This window comes from Budorcas taxicolor, chromosome 1 (assembly GCF_023091745.1).
Source record: "Budorcas taxicolor isolate Tak-1 chromosome 1, Takin1.1, whole genome shotgun sequence".
Classification (NCBI taxonomy): domain Eukaryota; kingdom Metazoa; phylum Chordata; class Mammalia; order Artiodactyla; family Bovidae; genus Budorcas; species Budorcas taxicolor.
In genome coordinates this window covers 2118786-2145614 of record NC_068910.1, presented here as the reverse complement: position 1 = coordinate 2145614, position 26829 = coordinate 2118786, and the positions used below count along the sequence as shown (strand labels likewise).

General features: G+C 55.6%; 1 protein-coding gene across 1 annotated transcript in view; it reads left to right on the top strand.

Annotated features, from left to right (window-relative positions):
• The first annotated feature begins 21791 nt into the window (after positions 1-21791).
• Positions 21792-26829, top strand: part of IQSEC1 (IQ motif and Sec7 domain ArfGEF 1) — a 275586-nt gene continuing 270548 nt past the window's right edge. The window contains exon 1 of the mRNA XM_052655387.1: positions 21792-22057. Coding sequence (XP_052511347.1) covers positions 21792-22057 — 266 coding nt within the window. The remainder of the gene's footprint in view (positions 22058-26829) is intronic.

The window sequence follows — 26829 nt, the reverse complement described above, 5'->3', positions numbered from 1 at the left end:
AGGCACATTTCTACTTGGTTTATTTAATAAAGCTCGATTTAGTTTCTTAACATGAGTGTGATTATTGCCGGAGCCCCATGCGTCCTGCCCGGAGCCGACCCAGGGCTGGTGTTGCCGCCTCCCGTTGTGTGAATTTGGGGAGCGGGGCTGCTCTACGGGCTTTCTTCTCTGGCTGCACACCCAGGCCCCCCTCCCCTCTGAGGGATCTCTGTGACCGTCATTAGCCCCACTGCCCCACCCTGGCTGGTCCAGCCTCGAGGATGGGAACAGACCTGGTGTGTCTCCAGAGTCTGGTCCGCAGGAACACCTAGAAAGCATGTGATGATACCATATGCCCCTGGTGGCTCAGACGGTAAAGAAGGTGCCTGCAATGTGGGAGACCCAGGACAGAGGAGAATGGAGAATCTCCTCTAGAGAGAGTGTCCAGAGAATCCCATGGACAGAGGAGGGTGGTGGGCAAAGCGTTGGACACAGTTGAGTGACTAACACACCCATATGCACACATGCTCAGCGCAGGGCCTGCCTGGCACGCAGCACTCAATACAAGTCAGCATAGCCCTCAGGCACGCCCCTCAGTGGCACAAGAGGGCTGCCAGGATCCAGGTATCACATCACGACTGGACACGGCAGCGTCCAGAAGAAGCGCAGAGACAAACTCTCCCCGTCTCTTTCTAAGGACCGAAGGCTTCTCTTCTGGAAGGCTCCTCAGCAAACAGCTCCCACCTTACCTGTCAGCCAAAGTTGGCATCCATGGCCCTTCCCAGCCCCTGGAGGAGAGGGCCACGGATGATTGTTCCTTCAGGAAACAATCACGTATGGTGTTCCTTCAGGGTTGACTGGAGGTCGGGGTGTCAACCCCCTCAACTTCCTCCAGATGAAAATGGAAAGGTGTCAGGGTCTGCCCAGCTGGCCTCCTCACTGATCACTGCGTCTTTCTCCCTACGCTCATCTCAGGCACTCTGAGCCCTGACGGAGCTGGACGGACACCTGGGCCTACGGCCGAGAGGTCTGGGCTTTCTTCTCTCCGGGCATCACCGTCATCTTAAAGCACGTGCTTCTGGAAACAGCCAGACCCGGCCGGAGGCCAGGGTGTTGACAAAACCTGGTGACTTGCCTCCATTTTCTGTTCCCAAGCTAACCAAGCAACTTTCACTCTCTCAAGGGTGCCAAAAAATGCTTTCAGCACCATTTCATGCTAAAAATATAGTACTGCATATAGGGTTTTTTTTTTTCTCCTCTAGAATTCCTAAGTTTGGCCAAAAAATAACTCTGTTTCTCTCTGTCTCCTCCTGTTTCTCTGTGTCTGTGTGTGTTGGGGACGGGGAGGGGCCCTTATTGGACATGTTACATCTCAAGGTCTGAGACACCAGCTCTGAGACAGACCACAGCCTGGCTGTCCAGGTGGGTGAGAAAGGCACGGGGTTTACAGATGAGGTGGCTGAGGTGCAGGCCCACCGTCTGCAGTGGGAGGGGGCTCGTGTTCCCCCGTCTGCAGAGCGGCCTTCCTAACACCTGGCTGCCTCCCTACCTGCCAGCCTGTGGTGGCACCAGGGTAACAGGTGGTACGTCGGCTGCACGTTCATCCCAGCCCTCCGCCTCCCTGCGCCTCCCCCGAGGCTGAATGCATCCCCCCGCCGCCATGGAGGTCATGTGACTTGCTTTGGCCACCAGAGTATGGGTGGAAGTGACCACGTGTCCATTCAGAGCCTGGGCTTAAAGAGGCCTCACCAGCTTCCCCCACCCTCCATGTGCTTCTGCCATTGACAGAATCACAAGGAGGCCCAGGGCACCTGAGGCATGCATCCCCATCCCCAGCCACCTGGCCCTGGGTGTGAGTGATGGCAGTTACAAACTCACCAAAGCTGGGGATGGTTTGTCAGGCAGCGTTACTGCAGCAGTAGGTGACTGCTACAAAGCGCGGCATGAATTCCCTTCTGGCTGAACCCTGTGGGGCAGCTTTCTGCCGCTTGTCTCAGAGTCTGAGTGACACAGCTGCGGCCTCGGACCCCTCCCCTCCAGTCTGTTTGCTCCTGGGCTCTGCCTGGAGCTGGACAGGGCTTCCTGGTGGCCTTGACAGGAGCGGGAAGCATGCCTGTGTCAGCGCCCCGAGCAGGCACTCAGGCAGGTGCCGTGGAGGCCAACCACGCAGGGCCTTCCTCCCCGGAGCTCTGGCTTTCTCCTCCTCGGGCTTCTTTCCCACCTCATCACCCCAGTGGGCCGGGTGACGACCAGGAGCAAGAGGAGGTGGGGACACGCGGCCCCCCGGGGCTGGGCTGGGGCGCTGCGCGAGCCGCTGCTCTCGTCTCTTGAATAAGGCGACTCGTGAATCTGAGTCAAGGCCCGGGGACAGGCTACCTTGGCTGGGGGGGCGCAGCAAAGTCACGGTGTGAGAGGAGGGGTCAGGAGTGAAGGTCATTAGCAGAGAACAATCATGGGTCGTCCTTTTCTTTGTTGTTCAACTCCCTTATCGTGCAGATGGGAAAACTGAGGTCCAGAGACAGGAAGGGACTGGCGGGGGCTGCCCCTGGGTAGTACACCAGGCCCTTCTCCTGACGGTCAAGGTTGCTCCTCCTCCCCCCGGAGTAGCCACCCAGGACACAGGGACCCATCGGTGGATGGCGGGGGCCTTTCCTCCATGACTGTCTCTCAAGGAGCCCGTCTGGAGCCCCAGTTTTAACATCACATGAGGTGAGCGATCTCAGTTAGGGAGAGATGGGAAGAAAACGAAGCCAGAACCGTGGGTTTGGGGATCGTCCATCCTCCTGCTGGGTTTTATGGTGTATGTAAGTGGCGCACATTAACTCCCGAGGGGAGGACTTCATTAGCAGACTAATCAGGTGACCACTTTCACCTGGGGACTATTTACTGAAAGCAAATGGAGATGACTGTAAGCACCAGGAAGGTGGCAGCCCGTTTTCCCTTTGCTCCGTGGTTCCCAGGTACTGTCGCCCTGGGGTGGCGGTGGCTCGCCCCTTGGGTCCTTCTCCACGGAGCGAGGCGTGTCGGGAGGCCAAGGGCAGCAGCCCAGGGAGCCTGGCCACCGCAGAGCGCCTGCCTCTGCTGCTCACCAGCAGGTGGCCAGGACCTTGAGGATGCCCTGTCACCTCTCAGAGCCTCAGTTTCCCCATCTGCAAAGTGGCGGTTGTCAGGCGGCCTCTCCTCCACGGTGTGCTGTGAGCTTCCACGAGCTGCTGTGTTAGACTCCCAGCCTGCTGGTGAGCAAGCCCATGGCACTCAGTGACTGTGAGCCGCTCTTGCTTCGTCTCCCTGGGGGTTGGAGGCAGCCCACCCTCGCTCTCGGGGGCCGTGAAACCTTCCCCGCCGGAGTCCCTGCTGCCACTCACCAGGCCGATGGAATCAAATCGCAGGCAGGTGCAGGCTCACAAACGACGGGACCGCCCAGCACATGACCCCAAGAGAGCGGGGCTGAGGATGGATGGCCTCACCCACTGGACTCACCTGCCAGGTGGGAGCCGAGCCCTGCGGGCCCGCTCTTCTGGTTTTCCAGAGACTCTGAAATTCCAGCTTGGGGGAGGTAAAACCTTCCAGTTTATACATATTGGTAATAAAGTTTAAAATATATATATATATTTTAGAAAAACCAACTTGTGGGGGCCAAAGAAACCTGCTCTCAGGCCACCAGCTTTCAGTTGAGTTTGTTCATAAACAGTAAACATTCTGGCACGTGCGTGCCCCCAGCCCCTTCTTGTGTCCCTGGCAGACATTGCTAATCACTCCCAGAACTCTCTCTCTTGCTCGGGCAGGACTCTGCCTTGGACTCCCTACAGTCCAGCATTCCGGCAGCCACGGCCAGTTAGCTGGTATCAGCGGAAGTGAGGAGTCCCATCTTGCCCGCTAACCTACTCCCAAGCCGCTCATTTCAGAGGCAGGAAAGGACTAGTTTTAGCTCACTCGTAACCAGACGTGAAAGGATCTGCTTTGCTTTGGCAGCTGACAAAGATAGAGGGACTGGATAAAGGATGTTTTGTGTGCTGGAGTGTGTGTGTGTGTGTGTGTGTGTGTGTGTTTTTCTTCAAAAGGATAGGTTTGGGACCGAAGCATCTTAAAATGCAGGAGATGTAGGCCCTGCTTCCTGCCCCTACGGCCCACCGGGTCCAGGTTGAGGGCATTGATGGGCAGAGGTAGGGTGTTTGTGTAAATGTAATACTTTATTTTCAGAAACCACTGAAACGACATTCGCCCCCCTGTGGGGGAGGAGAACAGGAGCTCATGGTCTAAATCAAAGGAAAATGATCAAGGCACCCAAGTTGGAGGCAGACTCTTGTCGGCTGTCAAGCCGGTAATTTTGTTCCCTGAGCCGGGAGGGGTGAGGTGCTGGTACCACCTCCAGGAGATGCTGGCAGCCTCTGTCAACGCCCTGCTTCCCCCGGAGCTGGCAGGGTGGGAGTTGGAGGAATGAGTCAGACAAGGCTTCCTTCTGGTGGAGCAGGGGGAGACCCGGCAAGGCTCAGAGCTGCTCCTATGGGTAGGGCGTGCTGCAGCCTCAGCAGAGGGACGCAGCTGGATTGGAGGAGGCTCCTAGGAGGAGGGGAGCCAGAACCAGGCGTGGGACACCGTCAGAGGGGCTGGTGTGAGCCGCAGGTTAGAAGCTGCTTTTGGAATAGGAAATGGCAACCCACTCCAGTGTTCTTGCCTGGAGAATTCCATGGACAGAGGAAGCTGGTGGGCTATAATCCAAAGGGTCGCAAAGAGTTGGACATGGCTGGGTGACCAGGCATATCAGAAACTCCCAGCCTCCTCTGGGGGCAGTGTTGAGCAGTGGGAAGGAACACACTGGGGCCTGGGTTCATGTCCTCACCCATCTGGGACAGAGTTGTGGCCTGTTGTTCTGGGTATAAAAAGCTCTTGGCTCCCAAACTAGGGGGTGCAGGGAAGTGCCGATTTGGGGTGATGGCTCCGTGCATTCAAACAAGGCCTCCTGTGTCCCCCAGGCCTGTGGCATTCCCCAGGGGCGTGCATGGCTGCGTTGAGATGTTCTGAATTCAGGACCCCTGGAGAGAAGTCAGTTAATTAACTTCTAAAGTTAATTCTTCCCAATCTCACTGACCTCTTACTCTTTTTAAGTTTCTCACTTTTTGACTGACAAATTGGATAAAGCCCACTTTCAGTACAATTTCACATAATTTCAGATTCTGAGTAGGTTATTTCATATGACAGTTAAAAGCTATTATATCAAGTCATGGTATGAAACATTCTGAGTACAGGTCAATCCTCATTGTATTTCAACTTGTGAAGTGTTTACTATGCTCTTAGTCCTACTCATAAAAGTGTACCTTTAAACCAAGGATGAAAGACCACAGATGCCACCTTGGAAAACCTGGGGGGACTGAGTTTTATCGAGATGCTGTGAGGGAGCAGGCACAGAGCTGTGAGCCCTGCTGTGCACGGTGGGGAGCCTGCCCCCCGTACGGCAGGTGCCTGAGTGGGCCTGTTGTGGCCAGCAGCTGCTCGGAGGGGTACCCTGGGGGTCACTGTGTGTGTGTAAACGTGGAGTCCCTTCGGAGACAGTTGGCAGGATGACTGCTCCGCCCAAGGAAAGTGGACGGGATGTGTTTGGGGGGGAACACGTGCCCTCACCTGACCTCTGCCCCTTGGCCCTTTAGCCAGGCTCCCCCACACTTCCGGTCCTGACTGTCCAGCCAGGCCCTTCCCCTCCCTGGGCCTCAGCGTCCCCGTCGGCTCTGATCAGATACCCCAGCTCCCAAAACCTGTGGGTCCAGGAAGGGAGCAGACCCAAGGCCGGGGCCCTACCTGCCCGCCTGCTGCCGCAGCCGCTTCCCCGGGGAGCACAGCTGCCACCCCGGGGCCGCCTTGCTCTTGGCAGGCGGGAGACGGAACTGCAGAGGCCCCAGCAGGGGTGGGGGTGCTGGGTGGCCCAGCGGGCTGGTTCCTCTGCCGACCACGTCCTGATTTAACCAGCACGGTGCAGCGAGGCCCTGAAGGGCAGCGCATGTTCCTGCCTGATTCAGAACACCTGAGCCGCCTCGGCTCCTCCCACCCCAAGTGGGGTGATGCTCCGGGCAGCCCGGGCTGGTCGTTAGCCTGCCCCGATGCTCTTCTCGTCTCCCTTCTCTGCGGGCCTGACTCCCCGCTCCAGGGTGGAACTCTCCTCCCTCCCACACTTTCCCTTCTTCCTCTTCTCCTGCAGCCCTCCCCGCCTCCTCCCCACTGCCCAGCCTCCCCCCACTTCCCATCCTTCTCCTATTCCCCCCCATCCTTCTCCCGCAACACCCTACAGCCTCGCCGCTCAGACTCTGGTCCTCAGATGGACAGCGTGGGTGCCCCCGGGAGCCTGTGAGAAGAGCAGACTCTCAGGCCGCACCCCAGCCCTGCTGCACGGGGGCCTGCAGTTCAACAAGCCCCCCGGGTGACTCGTGTGCACTTCTCTAATCACAGGGCAATCAGAGCTCATTAAAGTGGCAAATGCCGCAGCCTCACCTGTAGCCCCTCAGCTGATTGCTGACTCCGCTTTCAATTTGCCCTGCTTTCTTCCCAAGGGTTTTCTTTTTTAAATTTTATCTTATATTGGCGTATCGTTGATTTACAATGTTGCGTTGGTTTCCGGTGTGCAGCAAAGGGATTCGGTTATACATGTACCCACTCTTTCTCGGATTCTTTTTTCCATGTAGGGTATTGCAGAATGTTGAGTGGAGTTCCCTGGATTCAGTGTTCATCCCAAACCCCTAATTTGGCAAGGGTCGCCAAGAGGAGGGGACAGCCCTTGCAAAGATGACCAGAGGGAACCAGGAGGCGGGGGGTGGGTGTGTCTGTGTGTCTGTGCTGAGCAGATAGCAGCGGTTCCAGGAAAGGGCAGCGCAGAGGTCAGGAGGGGGCTGAGGTGGTGTGGCTCGGACAGGGCTTCTCAGGTTTGTTGTAGACACTGAAGGGAGTGAAGTTAAAGGCTGGACCAGGCCACTGTTTTCTCTGAAGTCAGAAACCCCGGGTCCAGATTCTGACTCCACTTCCCACATGCCGTTTCACTGTGAGCCAATCCGATCTGTGCCTCAGTTTCCTTACCCCGGAAATGGAGGCCGCAGTGGTGCTTCCGTCGATTGAGCGGACGTGAGATTAAACGAGGGAATCCACGGAAAGTACTGGGAAGCGTTCCTGGTGTGTAAGGGCCCAGCTGGAGCCCAAGGCCCGGTGGTCCACTGCCTTGAGCCTCAGCTTCCTCAGCGGCGGTGAGGGCTGCCCTCTCCTGCAGGGCTGCTTGTAAATATTCAACAGCCAACAGCGGGCATGTGCCTGGCCCTCTGCCTGGCAGGCTTGGCTTCTCTCGTGGAGCTGGCACTGTGCTGGGGGAGACGGAAAAAGCATAAACAGATAGCATGGTTGCAGAGATAGTGCTAAGAACCCCGAGAAATACCAGACAAGATGGGAGGGGACGGGATGACGGTGGAGAGGACCCTGCTTCTGTTTGGTGGTCGGAGAAGACTTTTCTGCAGCGACGTGTGAGTCGAGATCTGAGCCAAGGACTCGGCAGAGACGGGGAAGGAGTGTTCCGGCCGCAGGAACAGCCTGGGCAGAGGCCCTGAGGTGGGAGCGCCCTGGGCCTGACTGTGGGACGGAGCAGAGGCCCCGCGGCTGGAGTAGGGTCCCAGGTTTTAGCGAACGAAGACGCAGGGCACCCAGTTAAAGATCTGAGCAGCAGAAGATTCTCTGTTGTTCACTCACTCAGCCGTGTCCGGCTCTGTGACCCCACGGACTGCGGCACGCCAGGCCTCCCTGTCCTTCACTATGTCCCAGAGCTTGCTCAAACTCACGTCCATTGAGTCGGTGATGCCATCCACCCATCTCATCCTCTGTTGTCCCCTTCTTCTCCTGCCCTCAATCTTTCCCAGCATCAGAGTCTTTTCCAATGAGTCTGCTCTTTGCACCAGGTGGCCAAAGTATTGGAGCTTCAGCATCAATCCTTCCAATGAATATTCAGGACTGATTTCCTTTAGGATTGACTGGTTTGGTTAAAAGGATTTTTTAATATAAGTGTATTCCAAACATTGCATAAGCCATTTGTTGTTATCTGAAATTCCAGTTTTACTGGGAACCTCTATTTTATCTGGCAGTCCTACACTCGGGGGAGGAGTTGTGCGTAGGGGGAGTGATTCATCAGCCTGATGGAGGCTTGGCCGGCCTGGGGAGGTGGTTGGATTTCTTTCTAAGGATCAGGGTTAACAGGCCCGAGGCCTCCAACCTGCGTGCTGGCCCAGGCGCTGCAATGGCTGGGCCTTGCAGCTCAGTGGGGGAGGTGCCTGTCAGGGACCCCAGAACAAGAGGTTCGAGCCACTCGCTGCATTGAGAATTCTCCAAAAGATGACTCATCGCAAGTCACAGACTGGATCCCAGGCTGCATTCCTCCCAGAAACGACAGGGAGGGGAGGCGGTCGGGGTGGTGGGAGTGATGTTAAAATTAGAACCACTGTGTTCTCCTAATTACAGATGCAGCCCTGGGAATCTGTGACGGGCTTCCTTGCAGCCCTCTGGAAGGGGGTGTCCACCAGTACGCGTTCACGAGGACCCGGGAGAGGGTCTCCGGGGCCGCTGTGTGCCCAGGAGGGGCCCAGGGGGAAGGTGGGGCTGGGTGTCCACACTGCTCTGCGGCTGGCAGCGTGAGTCCGTGACGTCAGGCCTGCCCTGCTCCCTGCGGGCCTCGGGGGACGGATGGGGGCAGAGTCAGCTGCAGGAGAGACTCCCGGAGGCGGCGTCTGGGTCCCTCACGCGGGCTCTGCTGGCCCCCGGGGGTCAGCGCTTGCCGAATGAATGAATGAAAGAAACAGAATGAATGAATGAGGGCGCTTTGGCCACCCCCTCCTTCTCGTGGCTGGGCTATTTTAAGCCTCGTGCTACGCCCTGTGTGGGCGCCTCCACTCCACGTCACAGCAAACAGATTAAAAGGCCCCCACATGCCTCATTAAATAGAATTTATATATAACCTCATGGCAATGAGTGCAGATGCCACAGACTAGTTGACTGAGGTTCTGTTCTGTGGACACTTAATCAAACATTTATTCATGTTGACACGTTAGTATGTTTTTCCTCTGTCCTCCACCCCCCCGACCCCCACCCCCATCTGCAAAACGTTGCTGGGCCCCCGACAGCCTCCTGGCTACAGGTGCTCTGCCCCCTGGCTAAGCAGGCAGCCTTGTCTCGGGGCCCCAGTGCCCCCCCAGCCTGTCTGTAAGGGGGATGGTGGATGCGGTGACCACCTGGGCATGTCCTCCCACACGGAGGCTTGTCAGAGCCCCCCCGCTTCCTTCAGAGACAGGGGGTGAGAGTACCTGCCGCCCTCACAGGGCCATTGACTGCCGGGGGCCCCAGCATCAGCACTGCTCTTATCCCCACTTTACAGTTGGAAAGGCAGAGGCTGGGAGGTGAGGACAGCCCTGGGGGACCCTGGCCCGCCCGAGGAGGTGTGGGCCGAAGCGCATCACACACCCTGGGCTCGGGCCCGTTGCCCTTCAGTCCTGACCGTGTGAAGGAGCTGCTGACAGGTCTTCAGCGGCCCCCTGGGTGTGTGCTCCGTCCTGTCAGACTCTTTTCGACCCCCTGGACTGTGGGCCACCAGGCTCCTCTGTCTGTGGGACTTCCTGGGTTGCCATTTCCTGCTCCAGGGGATCTTCCCGACCCAGGATTGGATTCACGTCTCCCACACCTCCTGCACTGGCAGGTGGGGTCTTCACCGCTGGGCCACCAGGGAAGCCCAGGCCTCTGTAGTGAATGTACCAAATTCTCACCACGAGGCCACCAGGGAACGCCCCTAAAAATATTTTTGTTTAAAACAGTAAAGAAAAAAATTAAATATGTGTTTTATGTATACCCAGTAACAGCAAAATTCATGAAGGCAGCATTAAAAAATTTTTTATTGGAGTATAGTTGATCTGCAGTGTTTTATGTTAATTTCTTCTGTACAGCAAAATGCTTCCGTTATCCATACGTATATATTCTTTCTCATATTCTTTCCTGTTACAAGTTATCACAGGATATTGAATGGGTCCCTGCGCTAGGCAGGAGGCCCTTGTTGTTCGTCCGCGAGGTGTATAAGAGTTCGCCTCTGTGAATCCCAAACTCCTGATCCCTCCCTGTTCTCCCCTTGGCAACCGCGCGTGTGTTCCCTGCGTCTGTGTCTGATTCTGTTCCACAGACGGGTTCGCGGGTGTTGTGTGTCAGGCCCTGCATCTGCTGAGTGAGATCATGTGGTATTTCCCTTTCTCTTGTCTGATTTGTTTTGCTCAGTGTGATCACCTCTAGGGCATTACTTCATTTTCTGGTGGCTGAGTAACATTCGATTGCACGTATATGTGTGTGTACACATGTCCCATCTTCTTTATCCGTCTCATGGACATTTAGCGTGTTTCCATGTCCTGGCTGTTGTACACAGCGCAGCCATGAATGTGGGGTGCATCTGTATACGTAGGTGTCTTTTCAAACTGTAGTTCTTTCCTGGATATATGTCTAGGATTGGGATTGCTGGATTATATGGCAACTCTGCTTTTAGTTTTTTAGGAACCTCCACACCGTTTTCCACGGGGGCTGTTCCCACGAACGGCGTAGCATTTATTGTTTGTGGACTTTTATATGGTGGCCATCATGAAGGCAGCATCTGAACGGCCGACTTGAGGGTTCCGCGGGGTTGGGACGCAGTTAGCATGCTATGTGCTGTTCAGTGGCCAAGTCGTGTCTGGCTCTTTGCGACCCCGTGGACTGCAGCACGCCAGGCTTCACTGACCTCCGCTGTCTCCCAGTTTGCTCAGATTCACGTCCACAGAGTTGGTGATGCCATCCAACCAGCTCACCCTCTGCTGTGTCTCCTCAGACAAACCAGTCCACCTCTCTGGGCCTCCCCATTCCTGATAAGGATTGCTAATGCAGATAAGGCCCTGTGCTAAGGATCTCACACTAAAGATTCCTGTTTCTGATGGTCTTCTCCTTCTTTGAAGGGCAAGTCGACGTCTGCCACACAGGCCCAGCAGACAGTGGACCAAAGGCACGAGGAGCCACAGGCCCACGTCCTGATACTCGGTTCTGTGCACACAGGCGCCAGGAGCCTGGCGCTGGGGTTGAGAAACGCAGTGAAGGGCTTCAGTTTCATGGCAGTTGGGCACGGTGCTCTGAGTCACTGCAAGGAGCAATGTTGTAGGACCAACTCCAGACCAGGTACCTGCTCCTGCAAGGTGAGACGACTGAGGAATGAGGATCCTTCCTGATGTGCAGAAACAAGGTGATTGATACAGTGACTTTAATCACCAAGCAGCTTTATCTAGAAGAACCACAAATTGCTCCTCAACTACTCAGAAAGAGAGGGGCTTGATGGCCATCTCTGAGGATTAGCAACGTGGAGCATCATCAGGACAGGTGAGGTGGCTGGGAGGTGGCCAGCAGAGACGCCAATCCCCAGGGAGCTCCTGAGACACCTTAACTCCCGTGAACTTGTGCTCCTGGACCTTTTGAGAGTCCTGTTTGAGTCTCTGCCCTTATTATTATTTTTTGGCCTCGCCATACATCATGTAGGACCGTATTTCCTGGACCAGGGATCAAACCCATGTCCCCTGCAGTGGAAGCTTGGAGTCTTACCCACTGAACCACCAGGTAAGCCCCCCCACCCGAGTCTTTGCTTTTTGATAGGAGAGTGGAAGATGTTAACCTTTATTGTACTGTTGGTTTGTTTAGACTTACTCAGCCATCTTATTTTATTCTAATTCATCATGATTTCATTGTGGTACATTCTTAAATTGATCACATGATCTATTTCATTTTTCCTCCCTCAACTGCTTTGAAAACTGTGCCTTCTGTCTCTGTTTGCCTAGTGAATAACTGTACATTTGCAACACACATACTTAGTTTCCTAATAATGTTTATTGTTTAACAGCATCTCTGCTCCAGCCTGGTCTCTGTGAAAGCTGCTAAATCCCGGAGGCAGGGATTAGGGAGTCGGGGAGGGGCTGCATGAGGTCTTATGCGTCCACCCTGTGCCAGGCACTGTCTCTGTTTCCACGTATGAGCTTTATTTATCCTTAGAGCCTCCTGGAAAGGAGGGTTAGTCTTTCTATTCATGGATAAGTTAAGTGGCGCTCAAGAGCCAAAGATGGTGGTCCGGGGCTTATCAGCAAGTGGGTGGCCAAGCAGGAGCTCTAAGTCCCGGCTCTTTCTGGCATTTTTTGTCTGTCTGTCTGTACGGTTCACTGCTTGTCTGTATGTCCTCAACAAAGAGCCAGTGAGCTGGAATGTGAAGACAGTGTCGGAGGTGAGTGTGTGCAGGGGAGACAGGGGAGAGCTCCCCCCATGGTTGACTGGTGCCTGCTTCTTGCCAGTGGGTCCGGGGTGTCTGAGAGCCCCACAGAGCCCTGGGGGGGCACGCCCTCCTGCCCACACGCTCCAGGGAGGACTGCTCTGCTGATTCGGGGCGGGGGCTGCCTCTCTCTGCCACTCATTCATCAGATGCATCCTGAGCCCTTCTTGGTGGCAGTTCCTGGGAGGGGGGCAGTTTGGGGATCGGAAGGCACCTAGGCGAGGTGAGAGAGAGCCGTGCGGAGGAAACAAGGTACCTGGAGATTCTTTGTTCCTTATTATTACGGCTATGCTTTGAAAAGGTAATACATGCATGGAAGACAATATCTGAACTTTACAAAAGGCTATAGAGTCAGCCTTCTCTCCACCCCTAGGATGTTGCTGTTATATAAAAGGTAAAATATACATGAGGAGGTATAAAAAAAATCCAGCGGTGCCCACCTTTGGTATTATCTGGAGCGCATCCTTCCGGAAAGAGTCTGTACAAATCCAAGGGCATGATTCTGCACGCTCCTTTGTGTTTTGGCGCTGCCGGGAGAAACCCACACCTGCTGCTCTGCGCCTGACCCTCATCACTTCCTTTATCCTGAAGGTCACCCTTGTTGGTCCATAGAGAACAACCTTGGTTGAGGCCACAGACATTCTGTGAAAGGGACTGTCCACGATGCCTTGGAGCTCGTGAGTGGGTTTACTGTGGGACGCACTCCTGAGTTTGGAATTGTGCACGTGAGCGTCGAGGAGGGCTCGACCCCAGCTGCCTTCAGAGGAGCGCGTTCCCCGAGGCGCGTGTGCGGCTGCCGCCGCAGCCGTGACAGGCTTAGCGCGCGTCGTGCCGGAGCTCCAGCAGACTGAAGACCGTCTTTTAAGCACAGCAGCAGGAAGAGCCTTGAGAGACGCCCCGACCCGGGGGCTGCGGAGCTCCTAGGTGGGCTGCACGCTGGGCCTGGAGAAGCTGGTTACCCACCTCCCGGCCGCCCACCCGCATCGCCCGCTTCAGATAAGACTCGGGAAGAGCGGTCAGACTCCTTAACTGAAGCCGTGCTAGCAGATATGGTGGCGTGTTTTTCCTTTTAATAGCTTCAGTGAGACATAATTAACATACTACACAATTCTCCCTTTTAAAGTGTACGAGTCAATGCTTTTCAGTACATTCACAGAGTTTTACAATCAATTTTGGAGTATTTTCATTTCCCCATAAAGAAATCTTCATCTGCCCACCAGTCACCCACCCCCTCCCCTCAGCTGCCGCTGGTCGACTTTCTCTCTCTGTAGATTTGTCTATTCTGGACCTTTCGTGTAAATGGAACCCTGCACCAGCTGGTCCTTTGTGACTGACTTCTACTTAGCATCATGTTTTCAGGGTTCGTCCATATAGCAGGTGTCACTATTGTATTCTTTTTTTTATTAGCAAGTAAATATTCATTACTTTCTCAACAGAGGTCCGTCTAGTCAAGGCTATGGTTTTCCCAGTGGTCATGTATGGATGTGAGAGTTGGACTGTGAAGAAAGCTGAGTGCTGAAGAACTGATGCTTTTGAACTGTGGTGCTGAAGAAGACTCTTGAGAGTCCCTTGCACTGCAAGGAGACCCAACCAGTCCATCCTAAAGGAGATCAGTCCTGGGTGTTCATTGGTAGAACTAATGTTGAAGCTGAAACTCCAATACTTTGGCCACCTGACGTGAAAAGCTAACTCATTTGTAAAGACCCTGATGCTGGGAAAGATTGAGGGCAGGAGGAGAAGGGGACGACAGAGGATGAGATGGTTGGATGGCATCAGCAACTCAATGGACATGGGTTTGGGTGGACTCTGGGAGTTCGTGATGGACAGAGAGGCCTGGTGTGCTGTGGTTCATGGGGTCGCAAAGAGTCGGACACGACTGAGCGACTGAACTGAACTGAACTGAACTGAAGTATTCATTGTGGGGATAGACCACTTTGTATCAATCAATTGATGGAGACTTGTTTCCATATTTTTGCTCAATGCTGTTATTACATTTCTGTACACGTTTTTGTGAGGATGTATGTTTTCAATTCTTTGGGCTGTATATCTAGGAATAGAATTTCTGGATCATATAAGTGCTTAAATGTTTGAGGAACTGCCAGGCTATTTCCCAAAGCAGCTGTACTATTTTAGACTCCCCCCAGCTATGTATGAGCGTCCACTTTCTCAACATCCTTGCCAACGCTTATTATTTTCTGTATTTTTAATGTTAGCTAACCTAGTAAGGGTGAAGTGGCATGTCAGCTTGGTTTCAATTGGTTTCAATTTGCGTTTCCCTGATCACCAATGATGTCAAGCATCTTTTCCTGTGCTTATTATATTTTTTTGAGAAATGTCTATTTAGAGCTTTTGCCCACTTTACATTGGGCTATCTTTTTAAATTGTGGAGTTATTAAAGTTACTTATTCTAGAAACAAAAGTCTCATCAAATGTATGACTCACAGAAATTTTCTCCCGTTCGGAGGGTTGTCATTTCCATTTCTTGACTGATGTCCTTTGAAGAATTGGCAGGTGGATTCTTTACCACTGTGCCTCCTGGGAAGCCCTCCTGATGGCTTTGGTTTCATATATAAGTCATTATGATTTTGATTTGCATGTCCCTAGCAACTAATGAAGCTGAGCATCTTTTTGCGTGCTTATTTGCCATTAATCTATCTTCTTTGGTAAAATGTCTCAGACCTTTTGCCCCTTTTTAATTGGGTTGTCTGTCTTATTACTAACTTGTAAGCATTCTTCGTACAGTCTACTCACAAGCTCTTTGTTGAACGTATTTTGTGAATATTTGCTCCCATACTTTTCTTTTTCTTAACAGTGTCTTTTTCTTGTTTGTTTCAGTAGAGGATTTCCTTTTCAAAGGAAACTACAAGTGAAGGCAGTCTTGAAGAGCCAGCAGCGGGTGGTTCTGTGGTGCCGCGTGAGGACTGGGAAGCAGCGTGCAGGATCCCAGCCGGGGCCCGATTGACCGGCTGGGACTCCAGGTCAGAGAAGGTGCAGCGCTAAGCGGCACTCGCCACCCAGGGCGGCGACTGGGAGCCAGGCCCCGGGAGCCGGGACCATCACCGGGACCGGAGGCTCGTCTGCCGGGAAGCGGGGCTCTTCACACTGCATGTGGGCTCTCAGTTCCCTGACCAGGGATCAGACTCGTACCTCCTGCCGTGGAGGCGAGGAGTCCTCTCACTACTGAACGGCCAGAAACGTCCCCTTAGTTCAGTTCAGTTCAGTTCAGTTCAGTCGCTCAGTCGTGTCCGACTCTTTGCGACCCCATGAATCGCAGCACGCCAGGCCTCCCTGTCCATCACCATCTCCCGGAGTTCACTCAGACTCACGTCCATCGAGTCAGTGATGCCATCCAGCCATCTCATCCTCGGTCGTCCCCTTCTCCTCCTGCCCCCAATCCCTCCCAGCATCAGAGTCTTTTCCAATGAGTCAACGCTTCGCATGAGGTGGCCAAAGTACTGGAGTTTCAGCTTTAGCATCATTCCTTCCAAAGAAATCCCAGGGCTGATCTGCTTCAGAATGGACTGGTTGGATCTCCTTGCAGTCCAAGGGACTCTCAAGAGTCTTCTCCAACACCACAGTTCAAAAGCATCAATTCTTAGGTGCTCAGCCTTCTTCACAGTCCAACTCTCACATCCATACATGACCACAGGAAAAACCATAGCCTTGACTAGACGGACCTTAGTAGGCAAAGTAATGTCTCTGCTTTTGAATATACTATCTAGGTTGGTCATAACTTTCCTTCCAAGGAGTAAGCGTCTTTTAATTTCATGGCTGCAGTCACCATCTGCAGTGATTTTGGAGCCCAAAAAAGTAAAGTCTGACGCTGTTTCTACTGTTTCCCCATCTATTTCCCATGAAATGATGGGACCGGATGCCATGATCTTCGTTTTCTGAATGTTGAGCTTTAAGCCAACTTTTTCACTCTCCTCTTTCACTTTCATCAAGAGGCTTTTTAGCTCCTCTTCACTTTCTGCCATAAGGGTGGTGTCATCTGCATATCTGAGATTATTGATATTTCTCCCAGCAATCTTGATTCCAGCTTGTGCTTCTTCCAGCCCAGCGTTTCTCATGATGTACTCTGCATAGAAGTTAAATAAGCAGGGTGACAATATACAGCTTTGACGTACTCCATTTCCTATTTGGAACCAGTCTGTTGTTCCATGTCCAGTTCTAACTGTTGCTTCCTGACCTGCATACAGATTTCTCAAGAGGCAGGTCAGGTGGTCTGGTATTCCCATCTCTTTCAGAATTGTCCACAGTTTATTGTGATCCACGTGGTCAAAGGCTTTGGCATAGTCAATAAAGCAGAAATAGATGTTTTTCTGGAACTCTCTTGCTTTTTCCATGATCCAGTGGATGTTGGCAATTTCATCTCTGGTTCCTCTGCCTTTTCTAAAACCAGCTTGAATATCAGGAGGTTCACGGTTCACGTATTGCTGAAGCCTGGCTTGGAGAATTTTGAGCATTACTTTACTAGCATGTGAGATGAGTGCAATTGTGCGGTAGTTTGAGCATTCTTTGGCATTGCCTTTCTTTGGAATTGGAATGAAAACTGACCTTTTCCAGTCCCGTGGCCACTGCTGAGTTTTCCAAACTTGCTGGCATATTGAGTGCAGCACTTTTACAGCATCATCTTTCAGGATTTGAAACAGCTCCACTGGAATTCCATCACCTCCACTAGCTTTGTTCATAGTGATGCTTTCTAAGGCCCACTTGACTTCACATTCCAAGATGTCTGGCTCTAGATTAGTGATCACATCATCATGATTATCTGGGTCGTGAAGATCTTTTTTGTACAGTTCTTCTGTGTATTCTTGCCACCTCTTCTTAATATCTTCTGCTTCTGTTAGGTCCAGACCATTTCTGTCCTTTGTCGAGCCCATCTTTGCATGAAATGTTCCCTTGGTATCTCTAATTTTCTTGAAGAGATCTCTAGTCTTTCTCATTCTGTTGTTTTCCTCTATTTCTTTGCATTGATCACTGAAGAAGGCTTTCTTATCTCTTCTTGCTATTCTTTGGAACTCTGTATTCAGATGCGTATATCTTTCCTTTTCTCCTTTGCTTTTCACCTCTCTTCTTTTCACAACGTCCCCTCAAGTGTTTTAAAAAAAAATTTTTTTTTTTTACAATGTTGTGTTGGTTTCTGCCACACAACAACTCAAATCAGCCACAACTACACACATTCCCCTTCCCTCGTGAGCCTCCCCACCTCCCCCATTCCACCCCTCCGGGTCATCACAGAGCACCAGTCTGGGCTCCCTGTGGGGGAGCACCTTCCCACCAGCTCTCCGCCCCGCACACACTGGTGCATATATGCTGATGCCACTTTCCCAGCTCGTCCCGCCCCGTCCCTCCCCCAGAGTCCATGAGTCGTTCTCCACGCCTCTGTCTCCACTGCTGCCCTGTAAACAGGCTCGTCAACACTGTTTTTCTAGATTCCATATACATGCATTGATAGTCTCTGTTTTTCTCTTTCTGACTTACTTCACTCTGTATAACAGGCTCTAGGTTCATCCCCCTCACTAGAACAAGCCACCTCAAATTCGTTCTTTTTATGGCTCAGTAATATTCCATTGTGAACTCTCGGGGAGTTGGTGATGGACAGGGAGGCCTGGCGTGCTGCAATTCATGGGGTCGTAAGGAGTCGGACACGACTGAGTGACTGAACTGAACTGAACTGAATATTCCATTGTATATAGGCAACTCAATATCAGGAAAACAAACAATCCAATCAAAAGATGGGCAAAAGACCTCAACAGTGTAGTGTCTTTTGAACACCAAATTGTTTCTTTTTTTTTTTTTTCATCATGATGAAGTCCAATGTGTGGATTTTTTTTTTCTTTTAGAGTTCATGCTTTTGGTGTTATACTTAAGAAATCTTTGCCAAACTCAAGGCCATTAAGACTTTCTCCTGTGGCTTTTCCCCTAGAAGGTATATATACTTCAGTCTCACATTTAGGGTCATGCTCTATTCCCCGTTAATTTTTGTAGATGCCATCAAGTGTGGGCTTTCCTTTTTTTGCACGTGGATATCCAATTGTGCCAGCAGTATTTGTTGAAAGACGATCCTTCCCCTTATTAGGCTGCCTTGGTATCTTTGTTAAAATCAGTTGGCCACATGTGTGGGGGTCTCTCTTCACGCTCTCTTCTCTTCTGTTGGCCTTTTTGTCCAGCTTTGCCCCGGGACCACTTGGCCTTGATCGCTCTTGCTTCACAGTGAATCTTGAGCTTCATGCAGCGTGCCTCTCCAACTTTGCTCTTTTTGGCGATTTGAATGGAGTGGCTTTCGTTAGACGAGACTTTACTGCACTGAATACCAGAGTGAACCCCGTCATCGTGATGATCAAAAAAGCCCCCTACCAGATTTCCAAAAGTTGTGATTGGGGGCAGTAACCCCGCTCCAAGAGAATTTCTTCCTCACAGGGAGGGGAATCAGATTAGCATCAGCAGCACTAAATGATAAGGAAAATGGTAGAAACCCTTCCAAGTTCTGAGGAACCTGATTTTAACCTAGAATTCTATACCCAGAAAGACTGTCAATTGAGTGCAAGGGCAAAATATATCATTTCAGACACCCAAGGACTCTGAGACCTTCCCACAAGCCGTCTCTGGGAGAATTGCTAGAGGATGTTCACAGCAAGATACAAAATGAATCCAAGAAAGAGAATTCATAAAATCCAAGAAAGCGTGGACCCAATCCAGGAGGGAAATGCCAAGAAATCGCCGACGATAGCCACATAGCAGGCCAAGGAGGCACCAGGCCAAATTATAACGGTGAGTCAGAAAGCTCTCAGGAGGGTTTTTAAGGAGAAAAATGACGATTCTACAACAAAGGGTGATATTTAAATGATAGATGGTCTCACTGAGAAGCTGAATGTGGATAATAATAGTAAAAGCTAATAGGTGATTATAACATGCCCCTCCTTCCCCTCTCACCTCCAAACTTTTGTCACCTCTCTCTTCTTTGCAGCTCATAGTAGTATGTTTTTTTTTTCTACCCCTTGGCCTTGTATTCAGGTAATGATAACACTGGAAAAGGCTACCACTGGTTTTTCAGGTTTAGAATCTCCCCACACAAAGCAAGGGCACATTCACTAGGCTGACACAGGGTCGGGAGGGGTGGGGAGATGAGGCTGGTCCAGGAGGCTTTCTGGCTGAGCTCTCAGAACCAGCACCAGGCCCGGGCAGCAGGAGGGCCGGCCGACGGGCCCGTCCCAGCAGAGCTCTCCTCCGCGAGTCCCGTCAGCGGCTCTGGAGCTGGGACCACCCTGCAGAGCTGGCCGAGTTTGGGCAAAGGCGCTGGTCTCTTGTGCCCCTGCGTGGACCAGTCACGGCCTCAGGGAAGCAGGGGCGTAGCTTTGGATGCGGTTGAGCCTGTGGGCACAGGGCAGTGTCTGAAGAGGGACACTGCCGAGCTCTCAGATGCCGGCATGTCTGGCGGGTGGCGGGTGAGAGCCCCATCCTGGGGTGGGGTCCTGTCGGCTGCCGCGGCGTCCACACACAGGTCCCCTCTGTTGTCCCCTGCGGGGATCCAGACAAGAGGCAGTGTCGAAACGGGATGACCTGAGTGTGTGTTCGCCGCTTCATTTTGCAGGTGTGTTAAAGCACCCTGGGTTATATCTCTCTCTCTCCACCATCTGCCACCCTGCCCATCAATGCTCTGACATCATCAGCTTGTGCGGGGAGACTGTAAAGGGCGTCTGGGTGGCTGAGTCCAGACTCTAGTCCTTCATCCAGAGGGAGGTCAGTTAGCTCACTGCATCTGGGGGGTCCCAGGGGGAGGCAGTATGGAGATAGAACCATGAGGTCAACCTCAACCCAGAACTGCAGCAAGAGGGTGCTGGGGTGGGGACGGGGACAGGCATATGGCGGCTGGGGGGAGGGATGAGGAAAGCTGCTCCTCACCCCCGTCAGCTTTTCCCCACCCCCACTCCTCACTCAAGTCCCCCAGGATTTACACCGGAGTTTCCTTCATTCCCAAACTGGCAGAGACCCCCATATGTGTGGCCTGAGGGTCAGGTCTCCCAAATAATTCACTAGATGTCAAGGTCGTATCCCTTTTGGGAAAGCTCCTGGTATCTTTATAAAGGGAGGAAATATTAGAACCAGCTTGCAAAGATGTCGGTATCTTTTCAAAATATAAACTGAAGCGATAAACACATTTTACACACACAAGCAGGATGTCATTTTCCCTAGAGAAAATAATTACAGGATTTATAAAAACTATTAATTTCTACAACATCACAAGTAGCCTAGGAAAAGCACTCGGTGAGTTTGAGGACCTCGAAACAGCTCCCCTGCCATTCTCTCTTTCACAGGCCATGCCCAGGGGCCACCCAAGGAGGCCTTAGGGCCCTGGAGGGTCAGGGGTCTCTCTAGGTGGGGCCCATCATCTCTTTAAGGTAAAGGGGTATCAACAATCATGGGTGTGGGTTACCAAGTTTTATCCAAGCCAGTGTGACGCCAGCCTTAACAAAGAGACAGTATACCATCAAAATGTACACTATTACAAGGTTTTTAGAAACTCACGAGATGTAGCTAAAGCTTTACCCAGAGGCAAATTTATAACATATGCCAGAAAACAAAGGGTGGAAAGCTCTCCAAGAAGGTGGGAAAAGAACAAGGTTAGTCCTAAGGAAATTTAGAGTATGAAAAGGATAAAAGGTTATTAAAAGTCAAGAAATAGAAAATACTATCTCTGGGCAACCTGAGGCTCAGAGACTGAAGGAACTGCTGAAAGGCCACCTTGGAGGCGGGTCTTGGGACCGCAGGCCCGTCACCCCATACCCGGGGTGTGAAGGAAGGTCCCTGCCCGGGCCTTGGGACTTGGTCCACGGCCGCATCGTGGAGGCCTCGGGGCCGCCAGCCACCTAAACCGTCTAGGACAACGGACAGCCTAGGAAACTTGTCCTGCGTGGGCAACAGAACGAGCCCCGCGTTTTCATCACACTTGGGGGAAAAATGCCCGAGTGCTTCCGAGCTCCTTATTGCCATTCACAGCCCATTCGTCGGCTGATAATATGTAGGAACGTCTGTTTTGCCGAACTCGTCGGTGAGATTAGCATCTCAGAGCGACCGAGGCGGCGGCGAGGAGGCGCGAGTCGCACCCCAGCGGCGGCGGGCGCGGGCGCGGGGCGCGGGGCCGGCAGGCGGCGCCCTCCCGCCGCCGCCCGCCCGCTCCGCCCGCGCCGCCCGCGCCGGCCGCCGGGCTCCGGCTCCCGCGCCGCCCGCGCCGCAGCCAGCACTTTGCGAACTCCTCGCCCGCCCGCGGCGGCCGCAGCTCCGCGCCCTGTCCGCTCCGGCGCGGCCGCGGGGCCGGCAGGCGGCGCGGAGGCGCCCGGGGCGGGCGCGGGCGGAGGCGGGAGCCGGGCGCCGAGGCGGGGCCGCGCCGGGCCCCGCGCGCCGCGCCCCCCGGGCCGAGCCCCGCGCCGCGCCGCCCGCGCAGAGCCGCCGCCGCGCCGCCGCCCGCGCGCCCGAGGCGGGGACCATGGCGAGCGCCGCCGAGCCCCCCGGCCAGGCGGCCGAGTGCCTGCAGGAGCTGACCCGGATCGTCGCGGCGCAGCAGGAGCTGCTGGCGCGCCGGCGGCGGCGCATCGAGGAGCTGGAGCGCCAAGTGGCGAGGCTGAGCCGCGAGAACGCCGGCCTGCTGGAGCGGCACCGGCGACACCTGGCCGCGTGCGCCCGCCGCCCCGACCCCGGCCCCGGCCCGCCGCCGCTCGGCGCCACCCCGGAGCTCGGCGGCCACCGCGACAAGTAAGCGGGGGACCGGGGGCGGCGGGCGTGTCGGGGGCGCGCGAACTTCTTGGGGGCCCCCCGCGCCCCTCAGGGCTCGGCGTGGAGGGTGCCCGGCCGGGGGGCACCTCGGGGTACCCCCGGCGGGGTCGCAGCCCACCCCGGGACGAGGTCTCTGCGGGATTGAGCTCCCAGGGAAAGGGGCTCCGGGGCGCGGTCCGGCGCTCCCGCGCGCCCGGCTCTCCGCGGACGGCCGGCTCGGGGGCTCGGGTTCCAGCGACCCGGGAGCTCGGATGCGGGCTGGTCCCGCCACAGAGGGCTGTCCGGGCGCTCCCGGGGCTTTGGGAGGCGAGTCCGGAACCCCTGACCCGGAGACCCCAGACCCGGAGCGCCGGGGCGCAGCAGGCGCAGATCCCGCCCTCGAACGGGCCTGGGTCCCTCGCGGGTAGCTTCCCTCGGAGAGGGACTCTCTGCTGCCTCCAGCCCAGGTCGCGCGGAGCCCTCCTCCCTCGGGACGCCGCCGTCTCTTCCTTCGCGGCTCCGGGTTAATACCCGCCCTCTCGGCCCTGAGATTACCCGGGGCTATTTCGGAGCGAGGATTAAGCCGGAGATGGGATGGGGCAGGACTGCATGGCCGCGCGGGCCCCGGTGTCCCTGCCGCGCGTTTGCCTCCCGTGGGTCCGGAGTCGTGTGCCCGGCCCCGCTCCGCACAAGTCCTGGTGCCCATCTGGGCGAGGCGGGGAGCGCGGGGCTCGCGGGTCGCTGGGGCTCGGGTTTCCTGGGGGGTGGGGTTCCTGCGTGCTTTGCGCCCTGTCTAACCCCTCGGTCCCCGTGTCTTTGGGACCGCCTGGCCCACACATCACGGACTGGGGCGGGGGAGAAACTGTTTGCGTGGGTTTTGGGGTAGGGGGTGGAATGCCAGTGGTACGCAGCTTCAGGGAAGAGTTTCTGGGAGGTTAGGGGTGGGCAGAAATGATGGGGGAAGAGTTACCCCGACTCCACAATCCTTCGGGGGAGGGGCTCCTGATTCCCAGGCGTCCAGGTGTGGCTGTCTGGTCCTCTGGTCACCCGAGACCCCATGTGCCTCTGCCCTTGGCCGGGCTGTGCAGGCTGCGGTCATGGGACAGAGAAGCCTCCCTGCGGCCGGCTTCCTGCGTGGTCCTGGGCCGAGCTCCTGGCTCTAGTGGGCCCTGGAGGAGGAGGGGCGCCTGGGTGGGTCAGGGCCCGGGTGAGCCCGGTGGCTCTGCGGTGCCAGGCCAGTGGCAAACTTCTTTCTGTTTGTGTGCTGGGAGGGCAGAGGCGGGATGGAACCGCTCTCAGCCGGGATCACTGGAGAGGGAAGAGGCCCCACGCCGCCTCTGTATTCTGCCCCTGGCGCTCCGGCATCTTCGAGACCCCTCTGTCGCTCGATCTCTCCTGAGTCCTGACCCCCCAGGCAGGGACTCATGGAAGAGCCGGGCCCAGAGGAAGCCGTCAGCGGCTCGGCAGGCAGGGCCCCGGGGCCACATACTGTGGGCAGGTGCCTCGCAGCAGCGTCCGAGGGCTCCTTCTTCCCCTTCAGAGTCACTTCCGGTGACCAGGTGTGGCCGGAGGATGCTGCGAGCCTGCTTGGGGACCCCCACCCCCAGTGCTGGTGCGGGCGGCAGGCTCAGAGAGAGGGAGCCGGGGTGCTGAGGCGGGGCTTGGGTCACGCATCCCCAGCGTGGCTTCAGAGCCTGTGGTCGCGTCTTTTTCAAGAGAGACGGTGGCAACACGGAGTTCTGGGTGGAGGGGAGCGTCTCAGGCTGGAAGGCACACACAGGGGCCTGGGGATGGTGCTAAGAAGCAGATGCTGACCAGCGGGTCTGGGAGCGGGGCAGCCGGAGGGCCTGAGGGTCTCACAAGCTCCTGGGGGTGAGGGTGCTGCGGCTTTGGGGCCACACGTGAGAAGTAAGGAGTCGGGCTGGGAGGCTCGAGCGTATTGACAGGACTGGGGCCCGCTTCCCCATCCGTGTCTTTCCCTAGCCTTTGAGGAGAGAGGGCGCTGGAGCCCCCCTCCCTCCACGGGGCCCATGCCCTGGGCTGGTGGCACATACATGCCTTCTCCCTTCTGGAGGGTGGGTTCTGGCCCCTGCAGTGTTGGGGGAGTGAGCTGTGGGCTGCTTTTCCAGACCAGATTTGAGGGGCCCCTGCCCATCCGTGGAGAGAGGTGATTTATGCCTAAGAAGTAAGGGGGAGAGCAACTGGCTTTTATTCAGTGCCTACTGGATGCGGAGCCATTGGTGGTGTGCTGGAAACCCAAAACAGAGAGCGGAGAAGGCAGCCGGGGGTGCACGGCGCAGGCAGGCGGCCGGGCCCCAGGGGCTGCGGGGCAGGCCTCCTCTTAGCTTCGGGGTGTTTAATTCACAGAAACAGGCTGCCACCAGGCTCTTTCTGAGTACAAAGAGAAGATAAAGGATGTGCAGAAAATGTACACAGTGGGTGCTTAATGCACGGCACACTCTTTCCTTGTCAGGCAGGGTCTCATTTTGGGGGCCCAGGTGAGCACAGGTTGGAGGGTGAGACCTCTGGGGCATGTGGAGTGGGGCACAGCACCCTGGAGGAGACGGTCCCGAAGGTGAGGTGGGGTGGGGGGGTCGGCTCCCTGGGGTAGAGACCAGGAGGTCTGTACCTGGCTGGCCCGAGCCGACGGGCAGTGCGAGTCCAAACCGTTGAGACTGCTTCCTGCAGGGGGACCCGCTCCACTTTCCCAGGACCTGCCCCCCACCTGAAGACCGGGGCCCCTGAGGTTGAGGGCCTAGCAAGCAGGCAGGCTCGGCTGGGCCTCGCTTGAGTCAGCAACCCTGGCCCCTTGGCCACTGGACAGGGTGCCCCCACCTGCCTGGCAGGCGCAGCGTCCTGCTGGGGAAACGTGAAGACAGAGGCCGTGGGACAGGCTCACACTGGACGCCAGTCATCTCTGGACCGCCTCCCCCAGGCAGTCCTCGGGGGAGTTCCTGGGCGTGGGGGAAACCTTTCCACCCAAAGATCTTTAACCCCTTCTCAGGAAGTCCCCGTCCCATCTCGGCTGAAGGTTGTCACCGTGAGTCTCTCGGCTTTGGGGAAAACAGGGTAATAGCAGGGAAAGAATGGGACGCCTTTGGTTCCATTGAGTGTCTCACTGCTTTTTTTTGGTGACATCAAAATTCACATCCAGTGTTCAGTCAGCTCCATCCTAAAGTTTCTAGAACCGGCCCCTCCCAACCCTCCAGGAATTCGGGCTCATAATAGATGCTCGGTAGATCCTGCTGAACACAGGGGGCTTGATTGGGATCTGTGTGCTCTCCATTAGAAAGTCAGCATGGGCTTTCGTGGGTACAGCTGTGCCGATGAACATGCAGACCCAGACGCGGGGGGAGCAGGTGTGTGCGTCACTGCGGCGTCCCCGAGGGCGCCCCATGCGCCCGCCCTGCTCCGGGTCTTCGCGTTTACCGGCTCCTTTCGTGGGCCCAGCGCTCCCATGAGGCGGGGACGGTGGCCTCTCCCGTTTCACGGATGTGGAGACTGATGCTCAGAGAGGTCCCGGGACCAGCTGTGGCCCTCCTGCCTGTCCAGTGTCAAGCCAGGAGTGGGGGACCCTGCTCTCACCCCCCCGCCTGCACCTGCCCTTCACGCTCCCCAGTGATCAGACATCCTCCCATCGGTCCTGCGTGACTCCCAGCCTGCGGCGCTGGAGGAGGCCCGGCGTGCATGGCGCTTGTCCCGCCTCCTGGGCCCTTGACACCCAGGCCGGGTCTGCAGCGTCACCCGAGGCTGCCGTGCGGAGGGGCCCAGGGTGGCATGGGACGCTGCCTCCCGGCTTCTGCTCCTGAGTTTCCAGCAGAAGTCAGCCTCGGCCTGATGAGGCTGGAAGGCCCGGTGGAGCCGCCTGCCTCGGTGCCCGCGTCCCCTCCAGCCCTCGGGGGCTGTCAACTCACCGGAGAGGACGTTTTTCTGGAGCTGCGAGCTGGTGACTCACTCCGGGGGAGGTTTCCAGTGGCGTTCAGTCTCTGCGGACTTTCCAAACGGGTGCTCCTCCGGTCTGTGCTGATATTAACCATGACGAAGGCGCGTCAGTTTCAGGGGAGAGGGAAGGGGTGATGCTCGAGGGTGACCGGCGATGAGGGGTGGGCTGGAGGAGGGGACTCGAGCGCCTTACGGGGCGGGTCCTGGCTGGGAGCCTCCGAGAGCACATTTATCTTCAGAGTGGCCGGGGAACCCCAGATCCGGGCCGCAGGGTCGGAGGTCCCGGCCGCCTCTGATTCCACCTCTGGGGACTCGCACAGGCCGGGAGAGGCTGAGCAGGCTTCTCTGATCTCCAAGGGCGGAGGGGGCGGCCAAGAGAGATACCGGGCTCCCGTTCTCGGTCAATGATACTCTTGTTCTCCCAGCCGAGTAGCTGGTGCCGAGGAGGATGTCCCCCCGCCGGGAACGGGCTGCTCTGTGCCTGCAGGGCCTCAGTCCGGCTGCAGAACACATGGTCACATCCCGGGGAGCGGGGCGAGCCGTTCTTTCTCAGGCAGATGGTCGAGTCCGCAGAAACAAGGAGCTGCTTCTCTGACGCTGTCTGCCGGCCGTCCGACACGCTAAGCCAGTGATTCTGTTACAGCCTGGAGGATAAATCCTGAGATAAATCTGGTTCAGGCCTCCAAGCCTGCGGAGCTCTCAGGGCTGTGCCTGTGAGGTTTGCACTCAGGAGTCTGGGGTCAGGGGCAGTTTCGGTCAGCTGTGTGGCTGCTTGTCAGCTGCTTCGTCGATGACATTGTTTTGACAGCTGATCTTGGGGGTTTTTTTGT